The 18,989-nt window shown below is 39.1% G+C and overlaps 5 protein-coding genes across 6 annotated transcripts; 3 read left to right on the top strand and 2 right to left on the bottom strand.

The window, feature by feature from the left end:
- The first annotated feature begins 1,500 nt into the window (after window positions 1-1,500).
- Window positions 1,501-3,712, top strand: LOC120005882. The gene is made up of 4 exons (XM_038855753.1): window positions 1,501-1,633; window positions 2,431-2,491; window positions 2,563-2,771; window positions 3,443-3,712. The coding sequence occupies exons 1-3, from the start codon at window positions 1,575-1,577 to the stop codon at window positions 2,743-2,745; spliced, it is 303 nt and encodes a 100-aa protein (XP_038711681.1). The 5' UTR covers window positions 1,501-1,574; the 3' UTR covers window positions 2,746-2,771; window positions 3,443-3,712.
- A 1,888-nt stretch (window positions 3,713-5,600) lies between these two features.
- Window positions 5,601-10,994, top strand: LOC120005880 (hexokinase-1). The gene is made up of 9 exons (XM_038855750.1): window positions 5,601-5,872; window positions 7,166-7,316; window positions 7,414-7,596; window positions 8,641-8,715; window positions 8,881-9,036; window positions 9,152-9,250; window positions 9,341-9,471; window positions 9,766-9,847; window positions 10,065-10,994. Exons 1-9 carry the CDS (start codon window positions 5,601-5,603, stop codon window positions 10,410-10,412), a joined length of 1,497 nt encoding a protein of 498 aa, XP_038711678.1. The 3' UTR covers window positions 10,413-10,994.
- A 1,477-nt stretch (window positions 10,995-12,471) lies between these two features.
- LOC120005881 (probable 3-hydroxyisobutyrate dehydrogenase-like 1, mitochondrial) lies at window positions 12,472-13,792 on the bottom strand. The gene has a single exon (XM_038855752.1). It carries the CDS (start codon window positions 13,760-13,762, stop codon window positions 12,713-12,715), a length of 1,050 nt encoding a protein of 349 aa, XP_038711680.1. The 5' UTR covers window positions 13,763-13,792; the 3' UTR covers window positions 12,472-12,712.
- Window positions 13,793-13,942: 150 nt separating this feature from the next.
- LOC120005879 (rRNA methyltransferase 1, mitochondrial-like) lies at window positions 13,943-16,203 on the top strand. The gene has a single exon (XM_038855749.1). The coding sequence runs from the start codon at window positions 14,164-14,166 to the stop codon at window positions 15,946-15,948; it is 1,785 nt and encodes a 594-aa protein (XP_038711677.1). The 5' UTR covers window positions 13,943-14,163; the 3' UTR covers window positions 15,949-16,203.
- A 249-nt stretch (window positions 16,204-16,452) lies between these two features.
- LOC120006375 (cytochrome B5-like protein) lies at window positions 16,453-18,886 on the bottom strand. Of its 2 annotated transcripts, none has more exons than XM_038856395.1 (6): window positions 18,749-18,886; window positions 18,423-18,524; window positions 18,260-18,297; window positions 17,428-17,505; window positions 17,239-17,330; window positions 16,453-16,681 (listed from the first exon to the last, which is right to left on the bottom strand). In XM_038856395.1, the coding sequence occupies exons 2-6, from the start codon at window positions 18,499-18,501 to the stop codon at window positions 16,615-16,617; spliced, it is 354 nt and encodes a 117-aa protein (XP_038712323.1). In that variant the 5' UTR covers window positions 18,502-18,524; window positions 18,749-18,886; the 3' UTR covers window positions 16,453-16,614. The 2 variants fall into 2 exon arrangements, with proteins under 2 accessions (XP_038712323.1, XP_038712324.1); XM_038856396.1 differs by having other exon boundaries at window positions 18,423-18,519; window positions 18,749-18,869.
- Between the last annotated feature and the right edge of the window lie 103 nt (window positions 18,887-18,989).

The following is an 18,989-nucleotide window of genomic DNA, read 5'->3' as shown; positions in this document are numbered from 1 at the left end:
AACCACAGTGATTCCACCGCAGAATGGTTGGTCACAATATTCTTTTATGTCGATATGCATCGGCTCATCAATCTCACATATTGAAACTATTTTTGCAGAAGCACCAAAGGTTTCAGCATACAAGCAACCATTCAGAAAAACAGGACCAACAAGAGTATCTTTGAAGTAATTCTCATTATTTGCAATGGCATCGATCTCCTCAGCATAAGATACGTAAGTCCAATGTTTCTCTCCAGTTCGACAACATATAATCGAACGAATTCCACAATCAAATAAGAAAACCATAGCGTTGAGGCCCCTGTTTTCAGTACCACTGACATTGGGGAACATAATAGCATCATTAATGTCTCGCTCTGTTTTCAGGTCCAGCGAGGGCATATTCACTAATTCAGAGGTCACAGGATTCCAAAGACAAAACTGACTGTTGGTGTCTTTATCGGACAATATTAACCATCCGTGACAGCAATTCCATACGGTTTTGCTCGTCAGGTTTGGAAGATTTGTGCTTCGAAAGGCTTGGCTTGATGTGAGCGTGCAGATATAACCACTCTTGTCATCTTCATCACCATCTGCAAACACCAACCATGGACAGGTCTGAGGCGGCAGCTCCATCAAGAAAGTTAGATATATGTGACTCAGGACTCGGGACTCAAGAGGGCGAGGGCTAACTGCTAAGGCTAGGCATGGTGTGTATATATAAACCCTAATGGAATACTAACAATTTAGGAAGTTTCGTTTAAAAATTGAAAGCCATATAAATTGAGCAATTAAATTTGGTATGTGTGGACTAATATGGGAATGTTACCAAAGTTGACTGTTACCGTTTGGTTTCATCATCAATGAGGAAAAAAAGATTCTATTAAATTTGTGCAATTAAAACCCATTTGTATATAATTGCAGATCCGCATTCAATAACAAATCAGATGCCTGATCAACTTTAAGCTCAGAATAATTGCAGATTAATTTCTTATAACAAAACAATTTACAACAATATTGGAGATGAAATTATGAGGCTGTTTGGTTCATTTTTTTTTTTAAAAAATCAATATGTGATAATGAATTCCAAAAGGGTGTTCCAAAATAATTTTAAGTAGAGAAAACAAAAAAAAATGCTTTTAGGATTAATTCCTTCTCCTTTTCATATTTTTAGTCAATTTCATGATCATTGCTTCCATCTCCAACGGAGGCATTAAGGCGGCAGCATCATCATCCGGTGTAAAACCGGGCTTGGACCCGGATTATCCCTTTCAATGGGCCTGATAATATTTGGGCATACTATTGGGCTTATAAGTTGGACCAAACAGTAATTATTGAGCCTACATAAGATTAAGCCCATGTGTTCATGAACCGATGTAAATGTAATTGAGGTGGTAAATATGGGCTACAGTGCACCGGGTGAAGCCCTATTGTTCATGGGCCTAAGAAATCTTAGGCTACCAAAGAAGTCCTTCGATAAGTTATTAGGCCCATCTTAGGGTTTAGCCCTCATTCCCTCAATATTTTAGCCCCATTTTATTTGGGGCTTCTGTTACGAATACGAAACGTAAAATTTGAAGAGAAGAAAAGAAGCAAGCATGACATCTGAGGAACAGAAGAGGAGAAAGATCGCGCAGGCACCGTCTATGGCTATGCGGTATGGGATTGATCTTTCTTTTATTTCGTTTAAATTTTATTTTTGCAGTGAGACATTGAATTGCGGCTTATGGTGACTCGTGATATAGGATTTGTGGAATATTTTGAACGAATAGGGTCAGCAGAATATGAATTTGATTAAAGCTTGGGGAATTTGTTGTCTAATTGTTCCGCGGATTTTTTCATGGTGTCTGGAATGCATTACACGTTTGAGCTAATTTTATATTCAATGTCGGGACTTGGGGATGGAGTTGAAGTGAACCGACAATGAATTTTTCTTTCTTTGGGTTTTCTTAATTTATTATTATTTTTCGATGAAAGATCAAAGAATTACCTTGAATCTTTGAGTCTATAGAAGTTAAATAACTTGGCAAGTTTGGAAAGAAGAACTAGAGTTGATGTTAGTGGCCAAAACTTTGAGATTTCTATTGGATAAAAAGTTTATTTTGCAACATTAGGGCTTGCCAGTTTGAGGTGTTCAGGGGTGTTGGTTGGGAGGTGTTGGGTTGGGAGGTGTTGGGATTTTTATATATAAACTTATAGAGAGATTTTGTCCCAACAGTCCCTAAAGCCTGAAACGGTCAAGAGTTGGGAGGTGTTCGTCCCGAACACCTCTCAACCCAACACCCCTGAACACCTCAAATGGGCAAGTCCTAAACGACATCTTGCTTTCCCCTGCTGTACTCTTTTCTCCATGCCAGCTAAGAAGCAAAGTCCTCTTTGTTTTAGCTAGGTTCCTTAATCTGTTTTTAAAATCCAATGTATACGTTCTTTATGCTCAATCTTCCTTTGTTTCAGACTTGTCTCTTCTCCAGCTGCAAAGAAAACCAGGGATAAAACATCGACGAGCAGTTTGATGGTAGGTTTTCTATTTTGATCGTCTAATTATTGTTTTAGTCCCATATATCACCATTGTTTCTGGATTTATAGGTTGCTGAGCCCCACACTAGCAGCTTGTATTTGAGGATTCAACAGGCTAGAAATTTTGCGGTAGCACAAGCACAGCAAGAAGGCTGCATGGGAAACTACAAAATTTTTGATTCACCGTATGGGAATTTTCTTGTTCCTGTAATTCCATCTCGTGAAGAACTAGCTGGTGGCTCCTCGTCCTAAGGCAGTGTACTTGTCTAGAAATTAAGGTCTGGTTGACATTACATTGATCCTTGATTGGCGGTGTACTCTTATTGCAGAACTATTTGTAAAAGATAATGGAGGATTTAGTTCATGGGTGAATGATATGGTAGATTTACTTCCGATAAATGCACAGGACAACATCACCTGGGAATTCTGACGCTGATGTCTATTGGAAAACTGTAATTCAATCAGTGAATGATATGGAGGTATACCAAGCAGTGCAGCTCGTACATAGTCCAGTCCAATGACCATTTTTATGGTGGGCATACTGACGCTGATGCTTCCCACCATGAGCACGGTCACTGGTCGATGAACAAGTTGTCACTGCCTGGGAGACAATCTCCGGTTGATATTATCGTATGTAACACTTCCATATCGTTCATGGCTGATGACCCTAAATCCTCCGTTAGCTTTGACAAATGGTTTTCTAGAAAGAGTGCTCCACAACCAAGGATATTTGGTCACTAGTTTATGGAGTTCATGTCCTTTGGTTTGAGCCTCGAAGGTCTCGTTGTTGTTAAAGCATTAATCAACCATCTCTCTTCAATTGCTATGATAAGCTGATATGGTAGCCGAAAACATGTAACAGAACACACTACAAGGATCTCTTTGTGCTATAATTTTTCTAATTGTTCTTCTACAGCATCAACTTATTGTCATTTGTCTTGTGTAACAGGATCTTGGATTTCATATTTGTGATTGGACATACAACAACATGCTCGTGGGGCCGTAGTAAGCGAGGTATGCTAACACTGCCCATCTACGATTATGCATATAGCAATGTATACAGAATGATATTAGGTTTGCCACCAATAGCATTGCTATGCGTAGAAGCTAACTTGTGATATACAAAGACAGGAGATAGATGCCCATTTTGATGTTGATATTTGTCATGAAATAATTATAAATACTTAGATATTGATAGCAAAAGAAGCTGTTGAGGCCACCACCAGGATTCCATCTTTTTTTGAACTGAAAATTGACCCGTCCAAAGAAAAACAAAGCACCAAATAGTGGTGGAAGAATTTCATTTGATTGACCTGATTTTGCATTAGAATCTTCTTCTGTTTCAATCATGGTTGTATGATATGATTGAAAGGAATGAATGGTTTATTGAATTAAAACCAAGAATGAGGAATAAAGTACTCTTTAACCATTGAGTATCATTAGCAATCTATCCTCTCTCTCTCTCTCTCTCATCTTTTGTTTAGGGTTCTTCAATGATATCTGGTTTGGCTCCAATAGCATTGCTACTCGTAGAAGCTAGCTAACATGTGATACAAAGATAGAGATAGATGCCCAATTAATAGAAATAAACATGTGTTAATGTCTCCACTCCACTTTGATGTTGATATTTGTCGTGAAATAATTACTACTTATATTGATAGCAAAAGAAGCTGTTGAGGACCTACTCTAGGCTAGAGTTCCATCTTTTTTTGGAACTGAGAATTGATCCGTCCAAGGAACGACAAAGCACCAAATAGTAGTGGACCTTATTGACTGATATGGCTCGACGAATTTCATTTGATGGACCTGATTTTGCATTAGAATATCTTCTCTTTCAATCATGGTTGTATTATGTTGAAAGCAATTAGTAGTTTATTGAATGATCACCTAGAATGAGGTATAAAGTAATTTGCAACTAATATCTTGTGATGAATAGACAAGACAAGATAAGATCATTGTAACTGTTGGAAATCCAAGCTTAAATACATCAAAGATATTGTTTGCTTTGGGCCACATGTCTGTACGGATGATTTGTTTGACATGGGTCGTTGGTTCTTAGGTTTAGAAAACGTGTCCTTATGTTAATAGTGCAAAATCTTTATTCATATATCATTTGCTTAGGTTATGCTTTATGCCAATCTAATAAATGTGTCCTTCTGTTAAAAGTGCATGATCTTTATTTATATATCCTTTGGTTAGGTTATGCCTTATGCCAATCCAATGTAAGGTATTAGTCTTGACAAGAACATAGAATGCTGTTGAGGTCGAGCTCCTAGGAAAACACACATATACAACAACCCAATTTGGCAGGGGTTAGTTGCCTAATCACATGACCACCTCCACCCCACCCCACCCCACCTTCTTGGGTCTTGACTCCATGAGTATCTCACTAAATTAATTATCACCAACACTTTTGATTTGCATAATTTGAGATTGAGGACAACGCTTGACCAACTTATATTCGTAGATATTGTCCATGACTCGTTGCTGACTAGGCACAAAATACCCAAATCAATTTCAGTCAAAAATTTGCCCAGATTGGTTAAAAAAAATATATAGACTTTCAAGCCAGTTTTATCAGTCAGAATTTTGGACAAGAAGTTGTGTCAATAAATAAAATTGTTTCGTTAAAAGTTAAATCATCCTAAACTATCAACCAAAACCATGTCTGCTTGTCAAGTGGGAAAAAAGATAAAATAAGACAGGACATTATCGTAATTACACATTATCTCTCTTTTATATTCGGACCCCAAAAAAGATTTCATTATTAAAAAAATTTTAAAAAAAACTCTCTTATTGTACAGTGTACACTCCCTCCTCATTTTTTTTCTCTGTGGAAAAAAAGAAAACCAGCTTTATTTCTTCGATTAATTCGATTGATTTTTCTTTTGGGTATGAAAACCCTGGATCTAGCAATCGAGGGTTACTCTCTCGCTATAACAAGCAAGAAACATAAATTGGAAATAAGTTACTGAAATTCTTAATTTGAAAGTCAAATTAAGGGAAACAAGCCAGTCAATAACTGTGTTTCTTGGATTCAGACAAACGTAAGGGGGCGATTTCTTCATTTCGGTTTGTGATTGGATTGCTTATTGGTGGTGGTGGTGATGGGGAAGGCGGTAGTAGGAGCGACGGTGGTTTGTGCCGCGGTGGTGTGTGCGGGGGCGGCGCTCTATGTGCGGCACAGGATGAGGAGTTCGGGGAAGTGGGCGAGGGCTATGGCGATACTGAATGAGTTCGAGGAGAAGTGTGGGACCCCAATCTCGAAGCTGCAACTGGTGGCTGACGCTATGACTGTTGAGATGCATGCCGGCCTTGCATCGGAGGGTGGCAGTAAGCTCAAGATGCTCATCTCCTATGTCGACAATCTTCCGACTGGGTATATTCTTCTCTTCTTTTTTTGACGATTTGATCTCTTTTGGTTTGGGGGATATTGTGAATTTCTGATCAAAAGATAGATTCTTGATTGAGAAATCCAAAATTTCTGAGCTAGTCTTTCTCAGGGTAACGAATTATCAGTTTCACTGAATTTCATGTGAATCAAATTTGTAGTTATTGATCTCTTTCATATCAGAATTCGTTATTTTTCAATTACTACTCTTACACTGGGTTGGAGGGTGGGGGGTACTGGGTATCTGTAGTTGTTGAGCTTTTTGTTATTTAATTACTAAGAAAATTATATATTGTTTGGCTATTTGTGCACTTTGTTTTAAAGATGAATATTTTATCTTCAATTTCATAATTTATCATACCTGAATAAATTATGGAAAATAAACAAATGTTTTGCTTTTGGCCTTGTTGGTCAATATCATTTCAATCTCTTGCAAGGACAAAACAAATGACAAGTGCTTGGATTCTGATTTTGTGTTCCCATAGACAAAGGGAGGTTTTGTTTGTAATTTGTTCATTTTCCCTATGATTTTTAAATGAAATACACACTTCAATTTCTGCCTTTTCAAGTTGCAATTAGTGCCATTCAAAGGAAAAAGGTCTTAAAGATAATTGTTAGATCTGAATTTCTTTACCCATCAGGGCAACCTCGTTATGAAAATATTTTTGGTTATGATTTCCTCTATCATGGTTATTGTTTATAGTATGTATTTTAAAATGAGTATTTAATTTAATGCAAACACTATTTTTCGAAGCAAAGATTGTGGCGGGAGATCATTTCAGTTGTGCATATTATTGAATTTAGTTCGTGTAATATATTGAATGGATAGTTTTCAATTATTTATCCTCCGTCTCTTTCAGTAGTTTCCTGTGAAATCTTGAGACCATATTGTCTTTGGAATGATGATAACAATGATCAACTAGACTGAGTGGAGAATTCGTCTAGATGTGTTTTCGTGATTACTTGTGGTTGGTTCAGTGGTCAAGAACCATTTTTTGAAAGTTCAGTACTTTAGGAGCTTAGCAGCTAGATACTTCACTTGTGGAGCCTCACGAATGATCCTAATTGATATTTCTGAATGATATTTCTGAAGTTAAAGTGAAAGGATAATGAAATTAATCAGTAATTTTGAGAGAGAGGAAAAGCAGAAACTATTAGTAATAGGAAGTTAAATAATTTTTCTGTGGAACAATCAGATTAATTTCCTGAATTGGTGATCTTTTTTTGCCATAAAAGAAATCACGCAGAACGCCCCTATAAGTATTATATTGACTTTTACAGGGATGAGGAAGGACTGTTTTATGCACTGGACCTTGGTGGCACAAACTTCCGTGTCCTGCGTATACAGTTGGGTGGGAAAGAAGGACGTGTTGTCAAACAGGAATTTGAGGAAGTTTCAATTCCTCCACATTTGATGACTGGAACTTCAGATGTGAGTTTCGTTTAGACTAGACTTACAATTTCTGACCCTGCTAATGGAAGTACATAATCTGAACCTTTTGTTTTTTTGGTAATGATGGTGATTTCAGGAATTATTTGATTATATTGCTGAAGCGCTTGCAAAGTTTGTTGCTACAGAAAGTGAAGATTTTCATCTTCCACCTGGTAGACAAAAGGAACTGGGTTTTACCTTCTCATTTCCAGTTAGGCAAATGTCGATAGCATCCGGGAATCTTTTGAAATGGACAAAGGGCTTTTCCATTGAAGATGCAGTTAAATCCAACTATCTTGACTCCTTTTTTTCCCCTGCCTGCTATGTTTTTACGTGATGGGTGAATGACATAAAAACCGTTCTTTCTGTCTTCAAAGTTAACCCACTATGTGGGCACCAAAAATAAATTGTTTTATAGGAGTCTCACTTCTATTCTTCTTCTTTTTTTCCCTATTTTTCAATGTGTTTTTTTTTTCTCCCTTTTCCTTGCTAATGATATCTCCCAACCATTCCTCCTCCTGACTCTGAATACAAGTTCTTGCAGTGATCATATTGCCCAGTATATTGTTAGGATGAGTATACTGCCTATCTTAAGAACTTTTGACTCAAGTGCTGATATGGGTTTTTGTTATTTATTGCTCCCATACTTTCCACTAAACTTATTAATGCAATTTCCACGAGATGATATTATTCTAAGACATGTTCATTAGCATCTTGAATTGGAAAACATGTGTAGTTCAACCTGGATGCTACTGATCAGTATAGCTACTGTTCTGAAGGTTTTCTCCTCGAGCATTCACACTTCTTAGACTTTGTTCTCTCTCTTTTGTCTTCATCTGCATGGAGTTAATTTGTTAATTTTGTCCCTGGCAACTCGTAATCCATGGAGTTAAATTGTTAAATCTGACCCTGCTTACTTATAATCCAGTCCCATAAGCATTAACTTCATAGAATGCTGGTGGTTTCACCTGCATTTAACTTCTTGTTAAATGGATTGCCATGTTTATCAATGACCAGTCATTATATGTGGGAGCTTGTGATACCATTTGGGTTGCATGATTCCTAAAGCTCTTTTAAATAATCAATAACTTACAAACCTTAAAAATGTGCTCTGTTATTACCAGTTTACCACTAGTATATCTGCTCTGAGAATCACAGTGGATGAAAGACTTGCATTGCTGATCTCAGTGCATTTTAATTGTAGTAAAGAACAGTTAATAGTTTTTTCTGGCCTACTTTATTCCTTTTTTGACCTTTTGTGTTCTCTTGGAGTTTTTTTAACCTTCTAGGCTTCTATGTGTTGTTTAACTTGTTTTCTATGTAGGTTGGTCAAGATATTGTGGGAGAATTAACGAGAGCCATGGAAAGAAAAGGCCTTGACATGCGCGTGACAGCTTTGGTAATTTTAGTTTGGATTTTTTTTTTAACTTTCTGGAGCGCTGCATGAAATTTTCTTTGTTATGATTTATCTTTCAGTGTTGATAGAAAATGTTTGTGTGTTCACTTTGCCATTTGGGTATCCCGTAGATTCATTTAGAGACCTAAACATGCGCTGCTTGTGTAGGTTAATGATACCATTGGAACATTAGCTGGAGGTAGATACTACAACAATGATGTCATTGCTGCAGTGATCTTGGGTACTGGAACAAATGCAGCCTATGTTGAACGGGCTCATGCAATTCCCAAGTGGCATGGACTTCTGCCTAAATCTGGAGACATGGTATGTGCCTCTTTATTATATTTCAGTTGAGCTTTTATGTTCAAAAGTTATTGTTCGTCTTCTTATACTCAACTGCAAATGAATTATTTGTTGTTTAATTTCTTAACTGCCACAGGTTATCAACATGGAGTGGGGTAATTTCCGATCGTCACATCTGCCTCTGACAGAGTATGATCAAGAACTTGATGCTGAGACTTTGAATGTGGGAGAGCAGGTGACTCTTCACTCTTAGTAATCAGTTCCACTTTTCTGACGCTTACACGTTTAGTCTATATTGCATACCCTTTTTGACTTTGGTCTGCAGAAATTTGAGAAGATGATTTCCGGCATGTATTTGGGAGAGATTGTACGAAGAGTATTACACAAGATGGCTGAAGAAGCTGCCTTTTTTGGTGACGTTATTCCACCCAAACTGCAAATTCCTTTTGTTTTAAGGTATTCAATTATGGATTATCCACTGCGTATGCAGTTTCCTCTCCTAAATAGATGCTTTATGCATGTATGATGGTTAATTATTTCTCCGTGGCCATTGGTCATGATTTGATATGGATGCTTATAGACTCGGCTCTCTCTCTGTATGATACCTGTTGAGGTTCTTGTGTAGTTTAGGCATATTTCATTTCTGATAAAAACCTGATTAGGTTCTTTATAAAGTATGCTCGTCTTTCTGACAATTATAATGGGTATGCTAAACATTTATATCTTTATTGCAAAATGTGGATTATGTAGAACTCCTCATATGTCCGCAATGCATCATGACACATCCCCAGATTTGAAAGTTGTTGGAAGCAAGCTAAAGGACATCTTAGAGGTATTTCAATCTCTGCTTGTATAACTAAATGACCAGAGATTTTTTTTTCTTTTTTAATAACTTCTATTCAATTTTCATTTTCTTGTATTAGTTCTAAAATTGGAACCTCCTATCTTGTTTATCCATTCGTTTTATTAAGGTTAGTATTATATTGGACATCGTTCTCTGTTTTGGAATGCAAGAAATTCACATTGTTTAATTCCAATGTGTATGCCAGATATCTAATACCTCACTGAAAACAAGAAAAAAAGTTGTTGAGCTATGTGATATTGTGGCCACTCGTGCTGCCCGTCTGTCTGCTGCTGGGATCTTAGGCATCCTGAAGAAGTTGGGGAAAGACAAGGTCAGGGATGGGGAAAAGCAGAAGTCAGCGATTGCCATGGATGGTGGCTTATATGAGCATTACTCAAAATTCAGTTCCTGCATGGAGAGCACTCTGAAAGAGTTACTGGGAGAGGAAGTCTCTAAGAGCATTGCAATTGAGCACTCCAATGATGGCTCAGGCATTGGAGCAGCCCTCCTTGCAGCCTCTCATTCCCAGTACCTTGAGGTCGAGGAGTCCTGAAGATGCATCTAAGCAGATCAAGAAGGCCCTTTTCAAATTTTGTATATCTTGCCTTTTCCCCTTGTTGGCACTTACAAATCATTATGGAGCTTTCATGCCTCCCAGCTCGCGCAATTGTGACTGCCTGCCTGGAAATTCTTAATTTATGGGCATGCAGAACTCAGTTGAGTGATGTATCAGATCGCATGCTGAAAGTTTTCGCGCTAGCTTCGTCATTCTGCTCCTAAAATTCTGGGAGTCGGTCTGCAGGTACTGTTGGGAGTGCAGTATACCAGATTTTAGAGAATAAAAAGGGGATGCAAACTGTTCCTTGAGATTTTATATTTGGCGGAACATTTTTAACCAAAATCTCTTGCAAAATAAAACGAAATTTTATCGCAATTAGCCTTACCAGCTTTATCCCTTGTGATGCCTGTAATGTTGGTCTAGTTTGTGATAATACTGATTTTGTGTGAAGAATTTCTACACTTAGCTCTTGCTGATTTCATTTCCTTTCTCTGTATTTTGGGCTTTTCTGATTGACCATGTAACACACTACATTATACAATGCCAAAATATGAACTAAGGGGGAAGATTTGTTGAGGATGCAGAGTAGATGTATGTACTCCAATTCCTTGTTGCAGGGCATTGGAGTGACTCCTGCAAGTGAAGTCATGAGTCTCGAATCATGCTTCAAATTCTTTAGGAGAGGAGCAACGTTGGATTCACCTTGATCATTCCTAGACCTATTTCTAAACTCAATCCTTCGACTGCATTGGATGAAGATATCCAGGACTTCATTCGACAGAAGACTGAAAGGGTGTGAACATCATTGCCAGTCCTGAAAACGGTGCTTATCTCATCAACCTTACTAGCTTCCTTGATCTCCTCGTCTGGTGCATTGACTATGGGTTTTCCTTCTTGAACGTGATGCCACACCCATACAGCAAAGAATGAATTCTCTTCTCCTCCATAATCCATAATTTGCTTTGTAAGTACAATTCTCAAACCAGCAAAGATTGGACATCTACTCTTAAGTCTTAATATGCTGTGAAGCCAAACCAGATAAAAATTGCAGTCAAACATTCACGGGAAGATTCCAAGAAAGGTTGGGTATGTCCTATTAATAAATTCTATCTATAATCGATCAGAGGAAGAGAGGACATTTGATTATGCAGAAACAATATACCATCATTAAATTCCAGATGTTTTTCATGCTACTCAAAACTTTCCTGGGAGTAACAGAAAATATCAGATGATTTCAACAGGAAATGAATTCACAAGACTTGAATGGAAATCAATTGAAGAGCTTACAAAGAAAATAGTAGTTTCTAACCATAATTCACAGCAGACCAGAGCAAGTAAACTAGAACTGAAACAGATGTCATTACTCATTAGGATATCAAATGTTCAGGTGCTTTAAGTCATTGTATGATACATAAAAGGAACGACTCTAATCCTTGCCTGGAGGAATGAAAGGAGCCAAATACTTGCAGAGAAGATCAGAATATAAGATTGACAATATTACTCTTTAAGCCCAAATCGATGACAGCTTTTCCACTGCCCTTCCTTTCTATGCTAACATTTGATATCCTATTGAAGGCTCGAAGCACATACCATTAAATACATAATGTTGTATCTAACTCAGAATCTCAATCATATTCTAAAGGCACTAGCATGCATACCATGAAGCTACTAGCACAGATGACAGAGCTACGTTTACATGGAATTATCATATCATTGACAATTCATTTTCATGTTATAACAACAGGCCTTTGGAAGGAAGAGGGATTTTCTACTCCTGTCATCTAGACTCTAATGAACAATGCACAAACATGCCTAGACACACCAAAGTCACAGAAATTTCATATCGTCCAAGTGTATACTTAGGCAGTTAGGTCTCTTGTGTTCCAATCTCCTGGATAGTCAGCTTTAGTTATATCCCCATAACAATTTGCAATTCTATAGTTGGCGAGCAGCACATACTGATCTAATGAGATGACCGAAACAGCTTGACATCTCCTCTAGCAGGTCAGCAGCAAGACAACAAGACATGAACGTGCATATTTAAACAACAAACTAGTAAAACATGACTCATTTATGCATCATACAAAAACCAGTAAAACACACATACATAAAACCAAGTTTCACCCCCACAGAATATCTAGAAGCAAGAACGTTGCAGGAACCATTACCAAATCTGAAAGGCAAAAGAACAGAAAGACCAAGAGCATTATGTTTAATATACAACCGGATCATCCATATGTCCACACACAAGAATACAATCTTCAATGTTCCATATAAAACACACGATTACCAGTCTAAGTTGAAGTAGACAGCACTCCAAGGGAAACATTGTTAAGCCTCTCCAGAGCTAAAATCAGAGCTTGTGTACCCAAATTCCCCTCCCCATGAGCCTTAAGTGAAACATAAAGCTGTTGCGCAAGTGCCAAGCCTGGCAAAGCAAGCCCCATGCTTTGACATTCCTTCAAACAAATCCCCAAATCCTTCACAAAATGATTGACGAAGAACCCCGGGTCAAAATCCCTCCTCATTATCCTACTCCCATACAAATCTAGCGATTTCGAACCAGCAGCACCAGTAGATATCGCATCCAGATACAAACCCACATCTAGCCCAGCCTTGAAAGCATACACAATTCCCTCTACTAAGCCAACCATGGTAGATGCTATGGTGATTTGATTAGCTAGCTTTGCATATTGACCCTTGCCTGGGCCGCCCATGTAATTTACCTTCCCCATGAGGGCAAATAGGGGATTTAGACGGTGAACAACCTCCTCATCGCCGCCGGTGAAAATAGCCAAAGTCCCGTTCTGGGCACCCCGATCGCCGCCAGAGACAGGGGCGTCAATCGCAGAGCAGCCCTTGGCGGAGGCAGCCGCGGCGATCTCGACGGCGAGGGAAGGGTCCGAAGTTGTCATGTCGACAAGGACGCCTCCGGGGCGGAGGGCAGAGAGGGCGCCATATGTGGGATCGACCAGAACCGATCGGACGTCGGAGGGGAAGCCGACGATAGAGAAAATGACGTCCGATTGGGAGGCAACGGCGTGAGGAGAGTCGGCGAGTTTGGCCCCTAGATTGACGAGAGGATAGGCCTTGGAGAGAGTACGATTAAAGACAGTGACAGTGTATCCGGCCTTGATGAGATGGCCGCACATAGAGCGGCCCATGACTCCTGTGCCGATCCAGCCCACACGAGTATTTGATGGGCTTGCGGGCTCGGTGGCCGATGTTGCCATGGTGCGGCGAAGGAGAGAGAGGCGGAGAAGAGAAAAGGCGGTGCAGATAGAAGAAGAAGAAGAACAGCGGGAGTGATGATAGAACGAAGAGAGAGTCAGCGACAACAACATCGGCGGTCACTTCCCAATGTTGTCCGATTGTTTGACAACTTAAACTAGTATGTTAACGGATCTTATTGGATCCGCATCCATGACTCGTATCCGGACCCGCTTAAGAAATAGCCTACACGAACTCGCAGTTGCATCTGGACCCGGATAATCAAGACTTAAACGACAGCGTTCTACTACCATTTCTGCTCCCTCAATCCCTCATAACTTGGGGTACTCTGGCCGTCTGGCGACGATTAGAAAGCAGAAGAGCGAAGAAGAAAACTCGAGTCTTGACTTGCTCGATTGATCAAAAAGCCCTTTACTTTCAATCCAGGTACCATTCTTCTTTGTCGAAGATACTGTCTGAATGATCTCCTGAGTTTAATATTTGATTTAGTAGTATTTTTTATCGAATCCCCACAATGTATTGTAATCTCGCAAAGACCCAAGCGTTTGCCACGGCAATCAGGAGTTCTTCACAACCCAGATACTTAATACAGTTTCATGCCGAAGAGTCGAGGTGTTTGCGAATTGGGTTCCAGCATAAACCCCTGTTAAACCCTATGTCCGTCCACTTAACTACTGCCCCACATGAATTGCGTTACAAGAACTGTAAGTTTGTCAACAAATTTAGACCCACAAAGATTTCCAGTGGATTTCGTAATACAAATGTTGAACTAGATAATATTGTGAGGACCAGGAGGATGTCAAGTGTGTTTAAGCTGAAGAGCAGCAATAGGGAAAGCTGTTCTTTATCAGGAGTTAGAAGTTATTGTAGTTTTCGGGGAGTTGGTGAAAGGAGTAGCACTGTTGGAGCTGAGAATACACTTCCTTGGTTAGCATCTAGCAAAGCTAAGGCTAGAAAAGGGTTAGAGAAAGTGGCATCGGCAAAGCCTGCTCGTTCTTCTTGGGAGGAATCAGCAGAAATGTTACGTATGTCTGGCAGCTCTAATCAGAAGGAACCTGAAAACAGGCTAGAGAAAGTCAAAGTAGTCAGAAATGTTCATTCTTCTTGGAAAGAGGTAAAAGTTGCTGCAAGGAAAGACAGTACTCACACAGCAGTAAAGGAAGACAATAGAAATAGAATAGCAGGTACAATGATAAGTAGGAGGAGTGCTTTTGTTGACAGAGATGAAAGTGTTGAAGAAGAAGCACAAGAAGAAGAGGAGGTTGTCGATGATCCCAGATGGTATAAAATTAAGAGCAGTTTCAGAGGAACGGTGGGAGTCAAGACTGTGTCTGAGAGGCCTGAAGTTCAAAGGTGGAATAAGCAGGAAAATTGGGGTAGAAAGACATGGAAAGAGGCCACTGAGTCGACCGTACCAAAAATAGTTGGTGAAGGAGTATATGGAGTAGGTCCTGTTTTGGCAGCATTGTCTGCTGGAAGAAGAGAGTTTTATGCATTGTATGTTCAAGAAGGATTGGAGTTGAGTAGTAACAGTAGAAAGAAGAAGGACAAGAAAGGATTTGAGAAGGTGTTGCGAATTGCTGAAAAAAATGGGATAAGTATAAAGGAAGCCCCAAAGCATGATCTCAATATGGTTGTTAATAACCGCCCCCACCAGGGACTGATTTTAGATGCTTCTCCCTTGGAGCTGGTGAAAATAAAGGAATTGGAGCCCATTTTAGCAGAGGAAGATAGGAGTGCTCTTTGGGTGGCCTTGGATGAGGTTACAGATCCTCAGAATTTGGGGGCAATAATTAGATCTGCTTACTTCTTTGGAGCTTCTGGAGTGGTGCTATGTGCGAAAAATTCAGCGCCATTAAGTGGTGTTGTGAGCAAGGCAAGTGCAGGTTCACTAGAGTTGATGGAGCTTAGGTATTGTAAGAATATGATGCAATTCTTGGCATCATCAGCTGAGAATGGTTGGCGAGTTCTTGGAGGCTCAGTTTCTTCGAAAGCTGCTCCTTTGAATGAGATTGCTCCTGGCACACCAACAATACTTGTTTTGGGTAGCGAGGGCACTGGATTGAGGCCCTTGGTGGAGAGATCATGTACTCAGTTGATTAGGATCCCTGGAAACATTCCTGTTAATGTAACTGTAGGAGAAGATGATGATATAGAACCTGCTGAAGAAAGCATTGGATGCACAGGTGAAGAGTTCCGAGCCTTCATGGCTGTGGAGAGCTTGAACGTGAGCGTTGCTGCAGGTGTGCTTCTTCACCACTTCATTGGCAACAATCAAGACTACAATAGCAGTGGGTAGGCTAAACCAGTCAACAAGTTGGAATGCGATTTCAGGATCAATTCATTTATGCTAATTATGTTCTCATTTACCTTTTCCAAACCACCATATGGGGATGGGTTCACAGTTTTTTTTTTGAGGTAAGTTGTTCGGTAACCTCTGTGTTGAAATTTATGAGTAGAACATTTCTCCTATCCATACTTGCAGCAATTGTTTTCCTTTCACCCAGATCAATCCTTGTGAAGGCCCAAATGAAGGCAGCTACATGTTCCTGTATCATAATTTTATTTTCTAGGTGGTTATGATTTCAATGCAGGTGGAGAGAAATTAGACTCCTATGGTGGGTTTCATAATATTTCAATCGATGAAAGTTTTTGGTAACTTGGTTTATTTGTTAGGTATAGGCAATTACTCTTTCCAAACAAGAATAACTTCTGGTCAAAGTCCTTTTAACTTGCATTATATTAAATGGCAACAAACAGAGAGCCTAAACATGAGAGGAAACAATCTCTCAGGGACAGTAGGTGAAGAAAAATTTCAGCATCGAATTAATCCAAGAAAGAAACTGAACATAAAACATGTTCATGACCTATAGAAGCAATGATTGCATCAATGAGAGGCAATAAAGAAAAACTAGATTATTAATGTACAATATCTCATTTATTTTACAAAACAATGGCCGTGAAATTACTGCTCCAGATTTCCAATGTAAAAATCATCGATCATGTCAAAGACTCGGGTAGCATGCTGCGGTCTGCCAAATGGAACAAAAATGTTAGCAGAAAGCTGAGTGATTTCTCCGTCATAGAGTAGAATGAACCCTACTTCACAAAATAATCTATTACACAGTTAGGTAAAATGGCAGAAAGGTATTAATAAGAGTTCCCAATTAGAACTATTGGTAAGAATTGCTGCAACTTAGCTCTTACTATGAACTGCCATACAAAAAAAATAAAATAAAAACCTTTGCAGAAAGGTATGAAGGCATTTGATGCTCAAAAGAAGAGAGATTGGTATCCCAAAGAAAGGATTTAATTTGTCGACTGTTAATGATATCGGAGAGAATGCTCCTTTCTTTTATGGCAATCCCTCGATTGGTGTCTTCCAGCTAAAAATAAGAGTGAAAATGCTTGAATAAACACCTCCCAAGACCTTCATCAACTGACTCCTATTGTTAAGTATTTGCGTTAATGCATTATTAGAGTATAGTTCACTGAGTGTTTCACGATTATGCAAACATTAGAAAGGTAAGGAGGAAATTGGCGCAGAATGGGCTGTGAAAAAGAGAGATTGGAGATAAGAAATGAATACCCAAAGAACCCTTCAGTTGAATCATCCCCAGCATGTGTTAGGATGGCATCACCACCTGGATGTTCCTCTACGTATGATGTAACATCATATACCTAAAGATATTCAAGGAGAGAAAAAAAATAGAAGTAAGAAAGAAAATAGCAACAGAGATGCGAAAACAATAAAACCAAAACACAATTCAAAAGGCACCTTGTCCTTGATAATGATCCAACAATCAGTTCTCTTATTATGCAAAGAGACATCAGCTTTACTATAGATTTTGGATGCCTGATGCCAAAAAGATGTTGAAAAAACTGAGAGTTAACAAATATGCTCTGCTTGGATTAAAAAAGTTATCACATGCTGAGCAAGGTCTAATACTTTGAACAAATGAAAGAAGCTGTGAAGCTCTACTACCATGGCGTAACTCCTGAGGAATGAATTCAAGAGTCATAAGAGAACTATCCCAGTCTATTAGATCCTACAAAGACACATTGAAGGGGATTACAAAATTTGAATTACAGCCACAACGCCCGTTCTGCCTTCCCCCTTCTGCATTGCCAAAGTAAAATATAGTACTCTACATATAATCACATGACTCTCTTGATTGAAAATTTGTCCAAATGAGAACACTAAACTCCACCCCTTTTGGCATCTCTCAACATTTCGCTATTTCTCTTAACACCACTGTCAATAGTCGAAATGGAATTTGAGAATAGCTCAACGCCTAATTCATTGCATTTCTACTGAAAGTCCATCCCAAAGACACCACCCCATTACTCATCATTCTTAGGCCTGTCATTAACTAAAGCCCCTTTCTCCCTAGCTAAATCTTAAAGTAACATACCTATGTTGTATGTTCAGAACACTTGATCGCATTAAAATTGCTTGTCTATTACTAATCAGATGATAGAAATAACTAAATAAACAGAACTACAGAAGCCATACATATCAAAAGCCGAAAAAAAAAAAACTCCCAGTAAATGAATGCAAACAAGTAATTCAGGGAGCTCCAAATAATTAAGTTCATAGCATTAATTACCTTATTATCGCTAGCATTTGAACAAACTTCGGTCTGACCTGCAAGAAATACACTTTCACTAATCAAAATAGTGCATACAACCACTTCAATACATGCAATGTGTTTGCTTCAACTGTAATACGAAATTCCGGCCAACCAGAATGGCAAATAGAGTGAAGGGTACCAGATTTACTGCCTCGCGGTATCAGAATGAATCCTCCAAATAAGACACCCAAAATCAGAGCCACCGCAACTATCATCATCTCTGAAGATTTGGCTGCCTATACTGCTTAAAAAGACTAACCCATCAAAAACAAAACACAAAAAAAGGGAAACGGAGAATACAACGTGATAGTGCCGCAGAAGACTAGGCCATCAATGCAGAATATGGGCTTCATGAACCCAAAAAAACCAAAAACAACGCTCGGCCAGCAATTTCAGAGCACGAGATTGATTAAAGGGGGTGTTGATCAAAGGAGAGTCATCAAATGAAGTAGCAAATATATATACCTGTATCAAATTATCGTCGATGGATGGCCGGCCCAAACTCCTTTCGAATCACCAGCCGTGGAGGTGAAACGTACACCGTCTGGGTTCTTGCTAGTGTGACAAAAGTTACGTCACGTTGTCACTTCTGCTCAGACCGTCAGAGCTGAGCAACACTGGGCCTGGATGGGCCTATAATCCAGTAAAAAAAATTGAGCCCAACTGATTGGGCCAAACCGGGCCTAACATTAAGGCTCTAGTCTCG

This window comes from Tripterygium wilfordii, chromosome 9, assembly GCF_013401445.1.
Source record: "Tripterygium wilfordii isolate XIE 37 chromosome 9, ASM1340144v1, whole genome shotgun sequence".
Taxonomy (NCBI): Eukaryota; Viridiplantae; Streptophyta; class Magnoliopsida; order Celastrales; family Celastraceae; genus Tripterygium; species Tripterygium wilfordii.
The sequence above is the reverse complement of the archived record's forward strand: the minus strand, read 5'-3'. Positions and strand labels throughout refer to the sequence as shown.